At 49.3% G+C, this 20971-nt stretch overlaps 4 protein-coding genes across 4 annotated transcripts; 3 read left to right on the top strand and 1 right to left on the bottom strand.

Annotated features, from left to right (window-relative positions):
- Positions 1–107: 107 nt before the first annotated feature.
- On the top strand, positions 108–3917 carry PtA15_6A742 (uncharacterized protein; the record flags this gene model as incomplete). The annotated part of the gene is made up of 5 exons (XM_053170480.1): positions 108–1217; positions 1283–2119; positions 2899–3275; positions 3399–3590; positions 3857–3917. The coding sequence occupies 5 exons, from the start codon at positions 108–110 to the stop codon at positions 3915–3917; spliced, it is 2577 nt and encodes an 858-aa protein (XP_053021667.1).
- A 238-nt stretch (positions 3918–4155) lies between these two features.
- PtA15_6A741 (uncharacterized protein) lies at positions 4156–4398 on the top strand (the record flags this gene model as incomplete). Its single annotated transcript, XM_053170479.1, has 1 exon — positions 4156–4398. The coding sequence occupies one exon, from the start codon at positions 4156–4158 to the stop codon at positions 4396–4398; it is 243 nt and encodes an 80-aa protein (XP_053021666.1).
- A 7425-nt stretch (positions 4399–11823) lies between these two features.
- Positions 11824–15075, bottom strand: PtA15_6A740 (uncharacterized protein; the record flags this gene model as incomplete). Its single annotated transcript, XM_053170478.1, has 16 exons — positions 11824–12057; positions 12165–12317; positions 12395–12541; positions 12625–12834; positions 12920–13025; positions 13098–13174; positions 13246–13574; positions 13651–13750; positions 13831–13951; positions 14026–14116; positions 14176–14226; positions 14295–14348; positions 14421–14556; positions 14642–14732; positions 14797–14816; positions 14905–15075. 16 exons carry the CDS (start codon positions 15073–15075, stop codon positions 11824–11826), a joined length of 2091 nt encoding a protein of 696 aa, XP_053021665.1.
- A 483-nt stretch (positions 15076–15558) lies between these two features.
- Positions 15559–18243, top strand: PtA15_6A739 (uncharacterized protein; the record flags this gene model as incomplete). The annotated part of the gene is made up of 12 exons (XM_053170476.1): positions 15559–15604; positions 15680–15738; positions 15813–15864; positions 15947–16038; positions 16134–16228; positions 16314–16603; positions 16683–17287; positions 17381–17415; positions 17530–17624; positions 17712–17888; positions 17954–18059; positions 18156–18243. 12 exons carry the CDS (start codon positions 15559–15561, stop codon positions 18241–18243), a joined length of 1740 nt encoding a protein of 579 aa, XP_053021664.1.
- Between the last annotated feature and the right edge of the window lie 2728 nt (positions 18244–20971).

Here is a 20971-nt window from a genome sequence, read left to right as displayed (position 1 = left end):
CTGCTGTGTGGCTGCATAGCACAACTGACAGCCATCCGAAAAACACAGCCGCTTCGTGCAAACCCTTCTGCGTTGGCGTTGCGTCAGTACACTTCCTCCCACTCCCCATGTCTCTCGCCGATCTCTCACTCCACCACACCCTCACCCAGCTCGACCGCCTCCTCCTCAGACCCAGCCCGATGAAGAGCGAAGAGCTCTCGCCCAGGACCAGCCAGCCATCCGGCTCGCACCCGCAGCCCGAGAAGCCGCCGCCGGAGAAGCCGCAGGCCGAGGAAGACTCGCTGGAGAGCCGGATCCAGCCGTACATGGCCATCCGGCTCGTCGAGCAGATCAAGAACACCCACCCGCCCGGCGGCTTCCTCAACCCCTTCTCGGCCTCCGACCCTGCCCCGACCGCCGCCAGCAAGCAGCCCATCCTGGCCTCCCCGCACCCGCACCGCCCGCCCACGCCGGCGCCCACCAGGCCGAACATCGGCCTGACCATCAACTCGAGCTTCCCGCCCCAGGAGCTCGCCATCTCCACCGGCCAGCCCAACCCGGAGATCCTCTACACCGCCGAGCCCCCCCCGCACGTCCTCCCCATCACCCTCTTCCCCTCCGCCATGCTCTTCGCCCCCGGGAACAGGGTCGCCGTCGACGGCTTCATCAGCTACGCCACCAAGGCCGGCCGCATCCGCGTCATCGACCAGAACAGCGGCGCTCGCATGCTCCTCCGCAAGCACGACGGCCCGGTCATCGACATGTGCATCGGCAGACCCCGCCCCGCCGTCGGCGACCTCTCCCATCCGACCACCACCACCACCACCACCACCACCACCATCAACAACAACAGCAGCAGCAGCAGTCGTAAGTGGCGCTGGATAGCCAGCGCAGGCTCCGACGGCAGACTCGTGCTCTGGAAAGTCCCGGTCCGGTTCGACGAGGACTCGGCGAGCTACGAGGTGCTGGCCGAGGTCTGCGCCGTCGACTCCCATCTGCTCCGCGGCCCGGAGAAGGACCTCCCGCTCGCCCCCCGCCCCGCCCGCTTCGTCGCCCTCAGCGCCCATCCGCTCGACCCCTCCATCTTCCTCCTCTCCACCAACGACCACAGACTCATCCTCGTCAGACTCGACCGCGGCGCTTTCGCCCCCGCCTGGAAACGCGGAACCCCCCTCCCCAAAGCGCTCTCCGAACTCGAGGCCTTCGAGGGCCAGGACGTCCTGCGCACCAGCTCCGACGTGGGTGTGCCAACCTATGTCATCACATCAGATTCTGGCTGGCTGACTTTTTTTTTGTTTATTAGGTGGCCGCCTTTGCATTCAGTCCGGATGGGTCGGCGTTCGCGTTTGTGACCGAAGACAAGATCCTGACGGTCCGCCAGACCTCGAAGCCGCACTGGACGATCATGGGCGGCCAGCTGCCGGCGAGTCCGGGCGGGATCAGCCGGCTCGAGTTCCTGGCGAGGGCCGGGGGGCCGATCAAGGGCTTCCTGATCACCAAGCGCTCCGGCACCCGAGTCGAGGCCGTCCAGCTCAGCGAGATCTCCGAGGTGGTCATCGGCATCTCCCTCCATCCCCCCGAATCGCCCGCGGCCCAGGCGCTGCCCTGCTTCGGCCACTCCGCCTGGCAGCCCCAGTACAGCACCATCCTGCTCTCTAACTCCCTCCGCGGCTCCATCTTCACCTTCCATCTCAACTTCTGCGACCCCGTCGACGACGAGCCCGGCCTCCTCCCCGACCTCCCTCCCATCACCACCACCACCACCACCACCACCACCACCACCACAAAAGCAAGCCGGCTGGGAACGAGCTCGGTGGACGACGACGCCAGCTACATCGAGCGCGTCGCCGCCTCCCGACAATCGCCGGACATGCAACGCAGTCGCTCGAACTCCTGGATCGCCGCTCGGACGATGTTCGTCGACCAGATCTCCGAGCTCCCCTCGCCCGACCCGATCATCTCCTTCGTCCTCGACCAAGGCTCCCGCCCCCCGCCCGGGCCCTCCTCCTCGCCCGTCTCCGTCTTCAACCTCCATCCCAAAGGCATCCACCAGCTCTACCTCCCCAAAGACCTCCTCGACTTCCATCCCTCCAAAAACTGCCTCCCCGATACCCCCGCCGCTCACTCCGCCGCCCCGCCCGTCAGGAGTCGCTCCCTTGCCGGGGAAATCCTCGTCGACGTCCACGTCGAACACCAGGTCCAGAAAGCCGAGGTCCTCGACTTCTCCCATCACCCTCACCAAGCGAACGTCGACAAGCCTGCCCTCCCCTCCTCCTCCGCCCCTCCGGACCAACCTCTGCTCGACTCTTCCGTTCCCGATGCCAAAAAAACCGCCGGCCCCGCCCCCCAAAACCACCACCTTGTTGACCCGCTCCTCGCGCTCGTCAACGACTCTCCCCACTCCGAAAACGGGCCAGCCATGACGCGCGCCGAGCCGCCGCTTCTGGCCGTAGAGCTCGAGAAAAGCCGGGCGGTGATGGTCGATCATGTGCACGCTTTGCTCGCCAAGAGTCTCGACAAACAAGGTAGCTGACCGATTCCTCTCTCTCTATGTTCCATAGCGTGGGAGCTTACCAGCAGCAAGGACGTGATGTGTGTAGAGCAGAAGCTGCGCAACCAGTTCCTGGCCCAGCAAGACATCGAGACCCGCAGACACGAGCATCTCCTCGCCATCCTCTCGAGCAGCTTGGGCCCCAAGAACCTCGGCGACATCGTCTCCCACCACGTCAAGAACGCCTTGCTCTCCGATACCCACAACCAGCTCAATGGCCGGCCCAAGGAGCCCGCGGATGCGGAGACTGGCAGGACCGCCGACGTCGTGCGGAAGGCGGTGCATGAGGGCCTCAAAAAGGTACGTATGTTTGCGCTCAGGAGAAGTTCTGGGGCTGACGGTGTTTTTTTTTTTTTTTCGTTTTTAAGTTCTTAGGCCCTGAGCCGGAGGCGGTGGTCAGGAAGACGCAGATGAAAGAGATCGTGGACGAGCTCGGCCGGACGATCTCGGCGCAACTGGAGCAGACGGTGGCAGAGATGCGCCGGACGCAGCAGGCCGAGGCGGCGGGGCGGGAGAAGGTGGTGGCCGAGCTGGTCGAGGAGGTGCGCCAGTTGAGGGCGGAGAGAGGGGCGGAGCAGGGCCAGTTTGAGCGCGTGCTCGACGCGCTTCATCTGCTCGGAGAGCGGGTGGAGGCGATGGGCGAGAGAGGGCCGGCCGTCCCTGTCGCCGCTCCGCCCTCGTCGTCCCCCGCACGAGGGCCGCCGGAAGCGGGCCCGAGGCCCGAAACGCCGGACTACGAGGAGCTGTTCACGCACGCCCTGGCGGCGCCGGGCCCGGCGGCGCTGGCGGCGCTGCTCGACGGCCCGGCCGCCGCCGCCACCCTCTCCGCCGTCTTCCCCGCCCCGCCGGCCGCGCACGCGCCCCAAAGATCGCGGCTCTCCCAGCCCGTCCTGCTCACCCTCGCCCACCACCTCTGCCAAGACTTGCTCCCCGATCCCGCCGCGCCCCAGCCCGCCCCGCTCGGCGTCTTCGGGCTCGCCCGGCTGCGCTGGACATGGGCCGCCCTCGCCGCCCTCGACGAGCTCGTCCGTCCCTTCTCTCTCTCCCCTCCCTCTTGTGTGTGTGTGTGTTGATATGGCTGGGGTGTAAACAGGACCAGCAGACCGCCCAGTACTTCGACCGCGTCCTCGACCGCTGCCAGGCCCACTTATCCGCCCGCAAGGCCGCCCTCGTCGCCCGTCGCTCCCTCAGACCCTCCGCGCCGCCCGCCGCCGACGGCTCCGAGCACGACATCGACGCCCTCGACCAAGTGTCCGTCCCCCCTCCCCTTCCCTCCCTCACGCTTTGCGCCCGCTGATCCTTGCCCTTTTTGCGCGTGGTGTGCAGGTTGTGGGTCGTGCACGACAAGGTGCTCCGGTTCAGGGCCGGAAGGGTCCCCGGCGCTTAGCCCCTCCCGTCCCTGTGTTCTCTCTCTCTCTTTCTCTCCGTCGCTCGTCTCCGAAATCCTATTTCTTGCGCTCGTCCTCGTCGTCGTGTTGGCCCGCACCCACACACACATGACGGCCCTCTTGCCTTCCTCCGGCGCTCTCTCTTTCTCTTTAGTTCCTTTTGTTGTGCGGGGTTTGGTGGGGAGGGGTGAGCCGAGGCGGGCAGCGGAGGTCGAGCAGGCTGGGGGCCGGGGACCCATGGCCGTGCGGTCTCTGCGCCGGAACGCCGAGCCACATCCTGCCCTCTTTCGGCGCCCGCTTGGTGGACACACAGCCACGCAGGCCCATCGGGCACCCGACCCGTTCTTGTGTCCACACTCCGCGGCCTTGCAGGGCCCTCCGTCTCCACTCGAGCGGCCCCTCGCCCCAGCTCGGCCCCCTCACCCGCTCGCCCCCGCCTCTCTCTGCCCCCACCCACCTACTCAAACCCCGCAGCAATGACAACTTGGTGTGTGTTTTTCTTGGCAATCCGCATGAGAATCTGCAGCTCCCCCGGGCTTGTTGAGCCGGACACACACTCTCTCTCTCGTGCCGGGTTGGGCTGCGTCGGCAGAGCACAGCCCCGGCCCAAGGAAGAAAGACCGCATCCAAGGGCTCCGCCAAATCGTGCATACCATGGCTGCAAACCGCACTACTTAAGCGGGGTTCTGCGCACATCGGCAATGGCTGCAACGCTGGGACTTACTCCAAGCGACAAACACACCATTTCTGCGGGGAGGAGCGGTGCGGGCGAGCCCGAGCTTGGCCCGGGCCCGGGGCGAGCTTGGCTGCGAACTGCACAAAGTCCCTCGCTGCTGCGGGCGTGCGACTCGCAAAGTGAGCCTCCGACAGCCCTGGGCAGGGCGCGCTGTCACTAAGGCTGTGCCCCGGGGTTCGGGACGGGGCATGAGGGTCATCCCGAACCCCACACGCCGACCATGCCCCGGAATGCCCTGAAGCCCCGGGGCATGGCCATTTTTTTTCTAGCCGCTGAAATGATGTGGTTATCATCACATTTGGTTTGCATTTACCCTAAATGTAAACCTAACGTGATGATATCAGAGCTAACGTGATGATATCCAAGTTGAGGGCTGTTGGGGTCTGGTTATTGGAATTTCAAGCTTGAAATTCGACAAATAGCATATTTACCTCTGGAGTGGAATTATTACAGATATGAAGCAAAAAGCCCATATCTAACTCCTCCACCATCCAACAGTACAATTATCGAGCTCGAAAGCAGTGACAAAGATCAAAACTCTGCACATAAAGCCAAGCGAAGTTGGGTTTGGAATCACTTTGAATTACAAGCGACGGCACCGCGGCAATTTGTCAAGTTACCCAGAAAGGTGGGAATATATGTGGGACCGAATTGAAAAAAGATAAAAGTGGAAGCACCAAGAACTTTCACGGCCATCTCTTGCAAATCCACCACCTCACCAATCTTAAGCTCCTGAAAAAGACGCAGAAATCAAAGCATATCGACATGGAGAAGTGGTCAAAGTCTGGCTCCTGCATACCAAAAGTGAGTGCCTTTTTATCTTATAGTTATCGTTGCATTAGAGTCAGGATTATTTCTGACTATGCAACGTGGGTCTTCTTGTACGTGGAGCTTAATAATGTTTCATTGAAGAATGCACTCGTATACTTCCTTGCCAAGTGTGATCTACCGTTTACAATTGTTGAGCAACCATCTTTCCGTGCACTTGTTTGCCTACTCAACAAAGGAGCCTCACCCCTAATTACCAGTGTCTCCCGCAATGGCATTTCCACTCACCTTGACAGAGTCTTCCTCCAATCGCAAGAGACCATCAAGCTCCAGTTTCTTGCAAAGCAAGATCATCTTTTGTTCACAACCAACGCTTGGACCGCCCCTAATGTCACCGCTTTCATGGCAGTGACCACTCATTACTTGGATTCCAACTTTGAGATGAAAGACTTGACCATAGCTGTCCCTCATATTCAAGGTGCGAGTTTTCATTTGTCTTTTATTTGTTATTTGAATGAAACAAAAATTAACCAAAACATCTCATCTCTCCAGGAAGTCATACCGGCAGGATGTTTGCGGAGCAATTCTATGAAGTTCTTGAACGTTATGGGTGTCTTGACAAGATACACACAATTACCGCTGATAATGCCGCAACAAACAATCGAATGGCCTGGGAACTCACGCTTCAACTTGACTCTTTCAACACTGCTACTCATCTTCTTGGCTGCGTTGCACATTTCATCAACTTTACTGCCAAAGCCGGAATCACGGCCCTTGGAACTCTGGAAGGCTCAGCTCAAGAAGGTCAAGAACTTTCCACCGCCGCAATGGGAGGCAAAGCTCCGTACAATGCACCTGCTCACCCGGCCACTTGAAACCGGATGGGCATCAACTTGATGACCACCGAACCTGATGGGGCCAATGTTGAGGCTGACTCAATCCTCAAGAGGATACACGGATTGTGTACCTATGTACAACTTTCACCTCAACGCCGCAAACGTTTTGCCAATGTTGTCGGCTTTACTCAGCCTAATCTTGCAGCCAAGAAGATCACGTGTCTCAAAATCAATGTTTCAACCCTCTGGAATTTAACCTTTGCCATGTTCCGCCAGGCCATTCAACTCAAGGAGTCATGCACTCATTACTGTCAGTCCCAACCAGAGACTTGCCGCTTTCTGTTGACCTTGGAGGAATGGAATCAGGCCAAAAATGTGATGAACCTCCTTGAACCACTCAGCGAAGCAACTGAGCTGTTGTGTGGATCCACTTATCCAACACTGAACACAGCCCTTCCTGTTTACATCACTCTGATGATACACCTCCACTCCTCCAGGCAAGGCCGTTATGATCAAGCCCAACTTGTCAACCCCGCAGCCCAAATGATAGCCAAAATTGATGGCTACCTTTGTGATGCACTCACTAAGCCAGTATACATATGTGTGATGGTACTTGACCCCACTTTCAAGGTTAGCTTCTGGAAGGCCCACAAAAACTTCATACACAATCACTATTTGCTCGCGGTCGATGATGTCCTTTCAACTTTCCGCGCTGCTGCCCACAAATTCAAGGATCAGCTTGGGATGACCAAGCCTGCTAGCAACCCAAACCCAATGGCCCGAGCCTCTGGAGCAGGTCCCTCAAACTTCTTCGCAGCTTCTTTTTACCAACCACCCCCACCGATTGAGGGGATTGAAGCCAAGATCTCCCGCTACTTGAAGGAGGATTCCGATCCGCAGGGCAGCAAGATCCTTGCTTATTGGGCCGGTCAACAAAGGACTTATCCAATCCTGTCACAAATGGCACGGAAATTCCTTTCAATCCCAGCAACTAGCGCTGCTTCCGAGCGTGTGTTCTCCAAAGGACGGCGAATTGTCTCCTGGCAACAATCCACGCTCCAACCAAGGAGCATCAAGCATCTCTTGTGTCTCAAGGGATGGTTCCAAGCCTTTGATGGCCCTTTCTAGGCTTCTGATTCCCTTTCCTTGTTATGTCTACACCCGTTTGCTGGGGTTCTTGTCCGCGCGTGTGCCCTTTTCTGTCAGTCTCTAACTACTTGCTTGGCCTCTCATCTCGTTTTCTTTTCCCTCAGGCTCCGCTTGGCCTCTCATTTCATTTCCTTTTCCCTCAAGCTCTAGATAAAACAGTCCTGTATATACTTGATGGCCACTGGAATTACAAAAACAAACATAAAAACCCAAAAAAAGACATCATCCCCCAGGGAATCCTCCCTTCGCAAAAAACCATCATATGCCCCGGGGTTTTGGGGAATTCCTGAGGCCAATCCCGGACGCCGTAACCCGGGGCATGATCCCAAAGTCATGCCCCAAACCCCGCTTTTGGGGTGCAGCCTTAGCTATCACCCCCTTTTGCACAGCCTAGAATCTGCGAGTTTGGCTCAGTGGCTTCTTCAAACCATCACACTTTCTTGCACTCACAACATTAAAGCTTTGAAACTTGGTTTCACACAAAGCCTTGCATCTTGCGCGTCATCCCACACATTCTGAGTTACGTTACACCACTTCTTCAAGGTTGAATAAATTATCAAAGTCAACCAAACCTTGGAGTTTACTGAAGTTGAGTAACAGAGAAGATCCAGGCTCACATACTTATGCATATACTTTTTTTTTTGACTTGATTGCTGGCACAGACCGGCCATTGAGACCATATAACCCTCTGGATGACCGGTACAGATCAGTCATTGAGGGGATGTAATGTTCATCAAGAGGGTTTTATCCTCTTGATGACCGGTACAGACCGGTCATTGAGGGGATGTACCGTTCATCAAGAGGGTTTTATCCTCTCGATGACCGGCACATACCATTCATTGAGAGTTTTGAGTCCCCTCAATGGCTGGTCAATCCAAGTCATTGGGAGTGTCAAGTCCCCTTGATGGGCAACATCAGAATTTCCACTGTTGGACATGGCCGGCAGTGGCTACGGGTGCTGATTGGATGGTTTGCTATCAGCCAATCCTGATCATCAATCACCAGGGAAGAATTTGATGCACTCTCCAGAGAGTTCCTGACTGTAATTTTATGTTGTTCTGGGTCTGATTTCAGTCAGATGTGTATTACGAAATGATTTATAAATTATTCAGAAGTCAATTGGAAGTCTGTCATAATTTATGAGGAATTATCACAGGACCACATGCAATGTTGTATAGAACTGTTTCATTCTTTAAGGATAACTCAATTATAACCTATAATGAAATGATATTTACTCAATGCCTAATTATCAATCATTGCTGGTGAATTTATGTTGATCAATTTCTCTATGTGCAAGGGGTTTCACACAACATAAATGTGACTAGCTGGTGCTTTAATGGCTTTCTGACCAGTTTTTACTTGTCATGGAGCTGTGAAAGTCCCCTCTGGTGATCTGTCACCCCAATGTACGCGCGTACACAAAGGTGACATTGTAAAAATGGAAAACAGATCACATGCATGTGCGTGGAGACATTGGAAAACAAAAAACCATAAAAACAACTCACAAGCTTATATGTTTTAAGAAGCCAGGCTGTCTAGCTGAAATCTGACACCAAAAACCTCCAAGCTTGACTTGACACATATTTTCACCCTATTTTCATCCTTTTTTGGCTCAATTATAGATGATACCTGCCTTTTTTTGGGGAAATATTCCAATTCAGGTGGGCCTTTCAAATAATTCTAACTGGTGTGTACATGTCGTTGATCTGAAAGAGGCCCAGCCTGCAATTTGTAACAACCTTTCATGCGCACACATGAGGGAAAAATTAGGAAATTGAAAACAATGAACACCTTCAATAGCATGTGAATAATATGAATTGAACCCCAAGAAATCATCCCAATCAACAAACATTTCAAATTGAGTAATGGTTTGATTGTGGCCATTGTGTCTTAGTGGTTTTAACTGTGTTCTGATTGATTTACGGTTGACTTCTGCATGAATTCTTGATGATTGATGGATGAATACAGGATCAGTTTCAGAACAGTTGTGGATGAGTTCAAACATTGTTCATTATTTCTTACACTAACTTTACCAAAAGCATCCAGTGCAGTTCTGGAAAAAGGTTATGGTATGGCACTCTCTGGAGAGTGTGTCAAAATCAATCCTGGTGAATGTAGTCACTAGCAATCACGGTCCTCAAGCTAGCTGCGTTTCAGACAGGCTATGCATTAACTGGAGAGTGTGTGCCCTCATTTTGTGATTGATTTCTGCAAATCTGGGTTATAGACTTGGTAACAGTCTCAAGGATGGTTGAAATCACTTGTAAATTTAGCCAATATGTCACAGGAGTTACTGATTGCTTGTTGGGTGGACCTCAATTGCACCCCTATCACAACCTGCAAAGCCCCTCCAGAGACTAAAAGATATATTTCTTGAAACAAATGTAGAAACCTCAATAATGCCACTTTTGACAAAAAAAATTCAGGAATGATAGGCAATAAGCTAGGCTCCACTTTCCCAATCTTTATACCTTTTAAATATGCTAACTTGTACATGCTACAGTCAAAACACATCAAAAAGTACAAAACTGCACTGCAGGAAACAAAAAAAAACATGGTTTGATTGTTTTCACTGCCCACAAAATTCCAGATGCCCACAAAATTCCAGAATATCTTTTGGACTTCATTTTTTTTCATCTATTATCATTCATTTCACATGTCAATCTATTGATTCTGGTTATTCATGATATTTTTGGAATAGTATTGTAGATTCTTCAAAATCATCATTCAATGCAAGGAATTTTGTAAATCTTTTGATGTTCCAAATACTTGTTATTTTGTTATATTCATTCTTCTGAAGTCATTTCACCCACTCATTCTTGAATCCTCATGACTTCAAGTTTGTGGGTGGGCCTTCTGGAATGAGCTTTTGGGGGTACCAATGTATCTGTACAGTGACTGTACAGTGGGCTAACAAAGGTTTTTGGCTCCACATTTTTGAATGCAGAAGCTCAGGACACAGCCTTCAAGTCATAAGATTGGCTGCAGGGGTGGAAAATAAGTTCCCAAGAATGATTATGAAATAAAAAAAAAGTAAAAATGAAAAAATGAAAAATGTGGAAATTTTCTACTTTCTTGCAAATTTCTCAGAATGTTCATTACTGGTCAAACCAAGGAGGGAAAATTGGAGAGCACAGTATGGCATGCAAAAAGAATGACAAAAAATGGAAAAAATTTGGAACCATTTTCAATGATTTTATTGGATCAAATGAAATTGGACAATTTGGTGTTGATTTGGCCTACAGCTGCCTGAATTCTATTTCAAATTGGTGGATAGCCCCATTCAACCAAAAAATCATTGAAAATGGTTTCAATCTTTTCATCCTTCACCATTCCTGTCACATGCCATACCATGCTCTCTAATTTTGTCTCTTTAGTTTGATAAAGGTTCTGGGCAATTTGCATTAAATTGGATAATTTTCACACTCTTGATTTTTTTCTTTCTTGATCATTCTTCAAGCAACTGCTAGCAGTTGATGTGCAGGTTGCTGCTGTTCTAGCTCCACCCAAACACACATAGGCTTTTTCTGCACAGTCACTACTGCTGTTCTAGCTCCACTCAAACATGCATAGGCTTTGCTTCACAGTCACTGTGCTTGCAGTGCCTGTGCAGTTGAAGCTTGGTCAACAGTAAGCCTTGACAAAGGCTTGTGTAATACCACAAGCTTGCTTGGAGCTCTTGCATGTCAACTGCTGGCAGTTGCTTGACTTTTTCTTGCAGTGTTAGGAACTTATTTTCCACCCTTGTAGCCAATCCCATGACTTCAGGTCTCTGGCCTGAGTCTCTGCAATCTTTGTTCTCACTGACATCCCAGGCTAGAGCATAAGACGTACAACCCAGCTTAATGCACGCGGTGGAGTTCCTCTAACCAAACAGATCCAATTGTCAACCTAGAATCTGCATGACTTGTCAAATTAGACTGCAAGAGTTACAACAGCATTATAACCATTTATAAGATAATTGAGAGGCTGCCAAATTTAATGTGTATTGAAACACCAAGGTGGAGCGGATGGCAACAGCAGAGGGTTGACACATATTGACCACCTGTGAAGGAGTGTGGCTGGTAGACAACAAAGGTGATGTGACTAGTAGACAAGCAAGGTGATGCTAATCAAGTTCATGGGGAGGGTCTCTAAGTTTCTTCAGTCCCAGGTAACCAATTGTTCTACACTTTTTCACCCACTTCTCAAATCTCTCATGTCGAATACCAAAGCATAACTGAATGGACAGGAAGATGAGAAGACTTCCCCTCTCGCCGCATCCCAGTAGAGCAAAACTGAAGCAGAAAAAAAGTTGATCTTCATGTTGTTGTTTTTTCCCATTCTCTGTCAGTCTCTTGACAAGTAAAAGGAGACAGAGCGCAAGAACGACAACAACAAAATGACAGGAAGTCAGAAAGGAAAGAGAGAGAAGGATCAATCAAATTCAAATAACTGAGACAAGAAGAGTTCGTAGTCGAAAGCCGGAGGAGAAGATGCCTGTCCATTGGGATCGTCAGGATTCGAAGAGGAAGGATGGGGATTGTCAGCGGGAGAAGAGTCGACATTGTCTTGTTTATCAGAGGAGAAGGGGGGCATGGCTTCGAGGAGGTAGTCGATGGCCGACTGCGGGACGAGCGCGTGGCGAAGATCGAGCTCTGTAAGAAACGGCTACAAACCGAATCCAACCAACCAGGCAAAAATCTCAGTCTCTTTCTTTTCTCAACCATTCATCCAACTCCCAAAAAGAGGGCGGAAGAAGAAAAGAATAGGGGTACCTTCTCGCCAGCAATGCCCCGGAAGGATTCCCTGACTTGGTCGGGTGAAGTGGTGTCCTCAGTGATCTGAACCAAGAACCCAACAAAGGCTTCAAAAGTGACCATCCCGTCTCTACCAGCAATCTGGTTATGGATATGCTCCGTATCCGAGTCCTAAAACACACACAATACATAACTTTAGCTTTCCAAATTCACGCCACGGTCTTCCCAATACAAAACGGCTGGCCTACCGAATATACAATCCCTAAACTCGCCAGCGCCGCACTGAACCCAGGTAGACCCAGTTTATTCTCTTCATCCTTATCGAAATACCGGAAGGTCGTTTCGAACTCTTCGATCTGAGCCGGCGTTAGCTTGGTCATCCCAGCCGAGATGATCTAGAAAGTTCACAGGTGTAAGTGACGAGTCAAAAAGCATCTGTGGAGAGATAGGTAACCAAGGGAGGGAGGGGTGACTCAACTTGATTCTCAACGAAGGCGATCTTTCGGGCCGCAGATTTGCGGACCTCCTCGGTCTCGAACTCGAGGTCGTCAGCGGTATAGACGGTGTAATCGTTCTCCTCGACGTTCGCCTCGAGACAGTCCTGCTCGGCCTGTTTGACGCGCGCCAGTGAGGACGAGAACTCCTCGCCTAGGATGGTTTGGATTCCCTTGGCTCGGGCTAGTTGGTCCTATCGCCGTTCCCAAGGGGGCGGCGTTACAGACATGATGAGCTGGATATTCTTTTTTGGAAGCTGTTGAATGTAAGCCACTTACATCTAGTGGACCCGTCAGCGCGGCTAATTCTAATGCGTATTGATGAAGCTGGTGCTCGAAAGCATTGGCTAAATCGGCAAATCGGACTCGCAAACCTTCTTTGATCCTATTGGAAAGATGGTATTCTCTTAATTACCAAATATTCGATGGAATATATTGTATAAAGGAAAGGACAAACTCTTGGATGCTCGCGTTGATGGATCTTGACCGCTTAGCTTCAGTGACAAGCAACTCTTTCCAGAACGCCTCCAGATCCTGCAGTGAGAGTCAAAGAGAGCTTATCAGACAAACCATCTTACCCCGCGGAACGCATGTACACAACCCACAGTCAATTTCAATCCATCAGGGGGGACATAGGTCCTCAGGTTGTACGTCCTGAGTTTGGTGACAATGTTACCAAGCAAGCCAGCAACCTCGTTTTTTTGGGCGACCCAGCCTCGCTTGGTAGTCTGCTTATACTTTTGAAAGTCCGCGGCAAGTTCTTTGATGAGTAGGTATGTCGAGGGCAGAGTGCTCGTCAATCGAGTCGCTATCGTCTGTCGGATCTCGTCCATCAATTCCGTCACCCGTCGTTCGTAATCATTCATCGACGTCCATATTGATTTCAGGTTCTCGACGAAATTCGCGACCCGTCGGGCTTCTACTTCCGTTTTATCTATAACATGAAAATTGGTAGCGATTGATCAGTTTCGCATCCAGCAAAAGCACATTTTGAAGGGAGGGAGAGTTACCCATAGATGAAAAGGCGTGGAAGTATTGGGCAACATAGGTCATCACAGATCGTTCGTCGGGCTTTGTAGCATCACACAGATCAGATATTTCAAGCAGTTGCTAGATGAACAAAGACGAGTCAGCAGGACTATCAGGAAGACTCCAGCGAAAATAAACTGAGAAGACAATCGAGGTCGCACGGGTATACCTAAGCTGGTGGCAGCGATATCAAAGGCCATCTGCGTACAAGCGTGCCGATCTCCCCGGGGCAGACTGTCCCAGTCGATCAGATCCGGTCGATGATGATGAATAAGTGCACATCTGAGGCCAACACAAAACAACTTATCAGTGGACCTTCCTTGCGAGCGCCTCGTCAAGAAAACAAAACTACAAACAATGCCAAACCGTCTTGCCAGCTACCGCTGAAATCTGTGACGTTTACAGATTCGTAGCCACGCGTCTTCCGCTGACACCATAACAAGAGACCTAATTTCAAGAGGATTAATAATGCAGCATGCGCCAGATGGAGACTGTTAGACCCATACCTTCTTTTGCGTTGACACCCTCTTCGCTGATATCGGCGATAGTAAACCGGACTGATCGAAGGACAGTAAGAGGCATCAGTAAAGCACATTCTACCGACTTGAAAGTGAGAAGACGCAACGGATAAGGGTCCAAATGAGTCCCAGTATTAGCTTGAGATTGCCGTCGATGACATCTACAGAGGTGGAGAAGGCTTAGTTGGATTCGGGAGCGGCAAGGTTCACGAAGGAAGGAGATGCTGGACAACCTTCGGGGCCGATGTTGGTCAGAGTGACTCCGCGGGATTGAATGAACTGGAGGGCTTTGTTGACGTTTTCGGCCTTCTGAACGCGCATCCTTGGTGTCCGATTGTAACGCCCCAACGAAGCATCGCCCATGATTTCCTGTGATCCATACACACACACCAACAGATAAATGATCAGCTCCTCTAGATAATTGGCTAGGCAGGTTGTAAGAAATATGACTGACCATGAGCTGGATTAAATTCGTGCCATCCGATAAGTCTTGACTCAAGTTCGACATCGGCGCCACCTTGCGCACATCCAGCTTGGCATTGAGCCTATGCATTCAAACATCAATACTTGACAGCAGTCAAAACAGGGAGAAAAACAAAGGACATTCACCATTTACAAAACGTCCTAGCCTGTGAACAATTCAACAAGTGGCAAGCATGAGGGTCAATAAGCAAGGAAACTATTCGAGGCCTAAGAATCATGTAAAACTAGACTGACCTGAACGTCCTCGAATTCAGTAGTTTCCCTAGCACTGATCGTGGGGGGTCTGTAGGTAGAAGTGACGACGGAGTTTCCGGCATGAGCGGGGAAGGGACGGTCGGCGAAGGAGGGTGTGGGGGCTGCTGAGACGGCTGAAACACTCTGACTCGAACGATGGCCGCTGTGCATTTGAAGCTTCTGATGTAACTTGCTCGAGAATAACTGTATATTACACCACTCTTGTTCTTTTCGCAGCCGAGGTTTTCACATACGTCCACCCGATCGCCGGTTTCTTTTTTGATGGTGATGATAGTTGGGGATTGTGTTGCGGGCAGTTTTCAGGATGTGTGTTTGTTTCTCTTGGGGAGTGTATTGGTCCGAGAGGTCGGGCTGAGCGGTGAAGCTGTATTATGTACCGGCCTCCTCCCGAGGTCCGGCGTGACGCTCGGCTCCTTCCTCGGAGAAATCCCCGGCGCCGTCCCGCGGTCCCCCCTCAAAGGGAAGCGTCGACGTCTTCCAGCCCGTTTCGGGGGCGGGGATCGGAGTACGTCTCGGCTTGGCCAGGCTCCCGTGCCGATAACTGTCGGGGCTTTTCTGGTGGCCGACGGTGAAACTGGCCGGATCAGGTCGGATCAAACTTTACCAGCACTCTCAATTCGCCAGTATTGACCAATGCTGGACTCTTTCGATTACATTGTTGTGGGAGGTGGCCTGGCGGGTGAGCGACTTTGCATTCATCCAACCCACGATCATTAGTTTATCCTGATCCATACCAAAAAACCTCCCAATCCAGGCTTGACAGTCGCTTCCCGTTTATCCGAAAACCCGAAGTTGTCGGTCCTTGTGCTTGAGGTGATTATTCTGCTCTTGGATAAATAGATTTTTCTTGGACCTGACGGCCAACTAATTTCTGCTCTTCTCGATAGGCCGGGGGCACTGGCATCGGCAATCAATGCATCAGTACGCCGGGATTAATAAGTAAGTGGTCATATTTGTGCCGCATCTCTCGGGGAGACACCCTCGTTATGAACGACTCAATGATTCATCTTGCAAATTCCAGGAACAAATCTGGGTTCGGAAATCGACTGGAAGTATTTCACCGTTCCACAAGAGGGTGCTAACCACCGACAAATCGCATATACCCGCGGAAAGGTGCCCTTCCTTCGACATCTTATTTCACGGTTCTCAGGCCTTTTTCCAACGATCTTGATTTCTTTATAACCCACATCTTTCTATTTTCTTATTAGGTTCTGGGTGGCACATCAGCTTTGAACTTTCTCGTCAGTGCTAAGGCCGAAGCAGAGGACTACAACGCAATCGAATCACTGGGAAATCCAGGATGGTGCAGAAATTATTGATCTTTAGTACTCCATATCATTTCGAGTCTGATGTGTATTATGAGTGTTTTGTTTGCTTTGTCGCCAAAGGGGATGGCCAGAGATTGATAGGGCATCAAAGAAGAGCGAACGGTTGATCACCCCTCCAGCCGACTCCGGATATATCTTCAATTCGACAAAGCACGGGGAGGATGGGCCGGTGACCAACTCCTTCCCTAAATACATCCCAGCACACTTTAGACCTTACTTTTCTGCTTCAGCTTCAGCTGGTCACGCATCGCAAAATGAAGACTCTTTTGGCGGAAAAATCCGGGGAGCTTACGTTTACCCTTCGGCCGTTGATACAAAGGGAGCCCGTGTCACTAGTGCCACTGCATATTGTGAGTGTATACCATTCTCTTAATATGCAATACTGGAGAGGACACATCAAACTATCTGACCTATCTTCCTGCGATTCAGATTTCCCGCATCAATCACGCCCCAACTTAGTAGTGCGGACTGATTGCGAAGTAAACAAACTTATTCTGGAGAGGAATGACGGCATCTCAGGTATAAAGGTACTTGGAGTAGAGTACAATAAAGATGGAAGCCCTTCCCGTGTTACGGCCAAGAAGGAAGTGATCATTAGCGGTGGCTCTATCGGAAGTCCTGCGATCCTTGAGAGAAGTGGAATAGGCAAGGAGGAAATTCTGGAACCCCTAAAAATACCAATAGCACTAAACCTGGAGGGTGTCGGGTCGAATCTTTCAGATCATTTGACTGTCATAGCAACTTACAGACTCAAGCCGGGTCACAGAACTGTAGATGACCTGTCAAGAGACCCCCAATATGCTGCTGAACAGAAACTGATCTATGAAAAGTCAGGCGGCGGCGTATACAGCCATGCCATTTCCGTCCTTGACTTTCAATCCTTGAAATCGATTGTTAGTGAAGATGAGATGCAGCAAGGACTGAAGCTCCTCGAAGACTGCCCAAGCTACATGCATCCCAAGCAATTTGAAGCCGTTGTCAATCGAATCAAAAATGGAGTAGTCATCGAATTCTTCTTAATCGACGGTTTCTTGGTGAGTGATTGGTTGTAATCTGCCGGTACTTCCAATTGTATGATGTGATTTGGGTGCTCACTTTTGTTCTTGCTCTTGGGTATATGTCTATAGGAGTTTAATCTTCCTGCCGATAAGGACACGCCTTAGTAAGCTGAATTCACAGTCCTCTTCGCGTACAACTCGTGACAACATGGGGGCTAGTTTTAGCTATTATTGCTAATGCTTGTCTCATTCTTCGACTTGTGGGGGGCCTTTTCTAGTCTGACTGTTGGCATCATACTTCAACATCCCTTGTCACGTGGTTCATCCCACATCACCAGCCAAGATCCCAGTGCAGCGCCGGCAATTGATCCACGTAGGTATTTTTTTCATTTCTCTCCTCTAGAGACTGTTTTTATTTTTCCAAAATGCTTTGGTAGTTAAAACACGAACCTCTTCCCAGAATTTCTGGTCCACCCGTTTGATAGTTGGTTGATGGTCCAGGGCGCCAAGCATAACAGAAAGATAATGGGACAAGAAGCTTTCAAGGATACTATTGTCAACGAACAATATCCTGGGTCATCAGTCCGCACCGACGAGGAGTGGGAGGAGAGTATCAGAAGTAGGCTCTCGACTGCCCGTTAGTAAATGAACAGCTCTCAAACCAAACCAATGAAAAAGCTGACATTGTGGTACAATCCTTAGATCATCCATTTGGTACTTGCTCAATGCTTCCTCAAAGTGAATCGGGTGTTGTTGACCCCCAACTGAAGGTCTATGGCACCCAAAACTTGAGAGTGGTTGATGCTAGGTAAGCAGTATGAGCATATTTTGTAGAACAAGAAAACTTCTTCAATTGATGCTGTTCAACCGCTCAAATGGGTAATAATTGTTTTCCTTTTTGTAGTATTTTGCCAGTCCAACTTAGTGCTCATCCAGCAATGACAGTTTATGCAATTGCAGAAAAAGCAGCTGAAATGATCTTGAAAGACTGATCATGAAGCATGATCACCGGATCAGATTTTATCTGGTTGTTCAGATCTATGCTTCCTCAACTCCACTGTCACATAAAATACAAAGTTTGGGATGGGGAAAGAGCCAATACTGTATACTACAATCCACAGATGATTTTTTTTGCTAATTCTTCATTTTCCAGTTGAGGATGTAATTTGGGAACCCCCTTAATGCATATCATTTAGGGCTCTCAAAGTTTGGTGACATGAAGTCCTGGCATCATATACTCCTTGACTAAATGTCAAAAAGTTGGCATGGAATTTTGTGCAATGTGATCTACTATCATCTTTCTACCCCCTGCAAATTGGTCTGAATCAGTTTTTCAACAGTGAACATGCACTCATAAGGCCCTGTACCATACAACATGAAAAGTTAAATTACTTCATGTTGGGTGGATTTTGATATCAGTTGTGAAACCTTGTTAAAAATATATTTCCCTCATTGTGAGAGTGTTTAGGTTTGGTGGGCATCTCCCCTTTGGAAGCAACTTTGGATGCATGAACCTTATTGTAAGGTGCATGAGCAGTCAAACCATTCATGAAGATTCCTTGAAATCAGGCATACATGAACTTCCTTAATAACAGCGGTTAGCAAGAAAGGAGCTCAGTCCACAGGACCGGTGTGGTGAGTGCAATCAACGCGTGCAGCGTGCAAAATAGCCAAAAAAACTTAACATTTTTAGCATAAACAGGTGTAAATATACTTTATATCACTATCACAAAGATGTTACACAGATTTCTCATTAAATTAAGCGCTTTAAAAAGGCATTTTCTGGCTATAAATATAAGAAACACTCAATATATGTAATGCTTCAAAAATAGCCACTTATATATATAAAAGTAGTATAAAAGAGATTTACAGTAATTTTCTTTACACTTCAATCAAGTATTCACTTCTAAGAATTGTTTAACATCTTTGAGAAGTATTCCAGACTAAAAAATCATTTACATATAGAAAAGCCAAGGCTCATGTGTAACTACAATTTCATTACATAGTTGTAAATCTCTTCAGACAAAGAAATACTCTCATACTAGCTTGTTGTCTATAAAAGAAGCCCATTTTGTGGCCTTTTCTTCCCCATGTCAGCATTGAAGAAATAGTACCACGTTACTATTTAGCTTTCATCACATCTTGTAATTTGAAATTGAACATTATAAAATTGTGCCCTTGAGATTTAAAACCCTTGAATTCGACCCCATCTTTGCCATCAACCCTCTTTTATGCGCCTTACAAGTGATTGACACAAGTATTTCGTAGTAGCAGCACCTAGAAAGATTAAAGAAGCCACAAATCTTTGTTTTCTTCGTGCTATTTCTCCCAGAGTTACCAGAGAGCAGCCCTTCAAGCACTCTATCCTCTCCAAGCTCATTCTCCCCCAATTGTGAGAAGTTCCACACTGGATCCTTGAAGATCATGGTGCCAAGGCTGCTCCTTTGAGTATCACCTTAGCAGTGTACAAGGCGCCAAATAAAACATCCTGCAATCACAGAATCTTTGATCTTGTAAATACAACTGCAGACTCTTATGGGTCAAAATGCCAAGGCTTCCATTCCTTGGTGGATATCAAACATTGCGGGTTGCTGCAACTTATTTGATACAGAGATTAGGGTGTTATGCAGTGCTTGTGTGCACGCAATTTACTGGCTGGAGTGGTGCTGATTATTCATGGAAGGGGATGAGAACAGAGAAAATGGTAAGGATCAAAGCTGAAACAAATAGAATACATGAAGCATATATGGTAAACGTCTTTTATTGAAGATGCCTACCTACATGTCCAATTTTTTGTTTTCAGCCATTATCTATGTGATAAATATAATGGCTAAAAAATAGATATAAATTAAAATATAGGTATGCATCTTCAATGAAAAACATTTAACATATACACTCCATCTAGTGTGTTTGTTTCAGCATTGTAAGGATGGTAGCTTGAGAGCTGGGCGGCCAAAAGCATATCCAGACTTGTGTCCAAACCCCAATTAACATCCACACCAACCTGTGGTCAACACACAACTGTCAAGTAGCTTATGTCCAATTTTCTTCAATTTGGTAGGTAAAAAAAGGCTATACAACTTCCTGTCGAGCCTGGGAGCCTCCCAGATCTCAATTTACACCACCAAACTCTTAACTTTTAAGAAAAAGGAAAATGTTTTCCTAAGCCTGTAGTTCATCACTTTCATGTGTGCTGTTTGTTGTTTTGGTAGATGTCTTATTTAGGAGTTAGAGGGGCATCTAGAGCTCAGTCACCCACTTTCTATCCTCCAGGATTTGTTAATTAGCATAGTTGCTACGGTGTGGGTTTCGTAAACGGTAAATTTGTAGAGCTCCAGGCGTGTGACGACTTGCGGGCAGGATCTCGAGCTGTGTAAATCAAATATTCCTCATGATTTGTATTTGTTTATGTATAAACAGATACCACAGATGATTTTCGACAAGTTTCGTGCAAACAACATCAAGTTACATCGCATGGCCTCATCGTGTTCTAAGACGACAAATTTATTTAATTCTTATCATTTGTGGAGAGCAGTTGTGCGGTTCACGTGTTAGATTTTGCCGGTCTTCAGTCAGAGACGCTCATGAACATTTGGCTCATTAAACACGCGGGCAGTTGCTCATCCGAGGGTCAACTTGCGACCTCATGGTACAAGTTACAACCGTACATAGAATAGGGGGTTGAACGGTTTGCCAGACGAGCTCACATGGCCCGCAATA

The sequence above is a fragment of the Puccinia triticina genome, chromosome 6A (genome assembly GCF_026914185.1).
Source record: "Puccinia triticina chromosome 6A, complete sequence".
Taxonomy (NCBI): Eukaryota; Fungi; Basidiomycota; class Pucciniomycetes; order Pucciniales; family Pucciniaceae; genus Puccinia; species Puccinia triticina.
The sequence above is the reverse complement of the archived record's forward strand: the minus strand, read 5'-3'. Positions and strand labels throughout refer to the sequence as shown.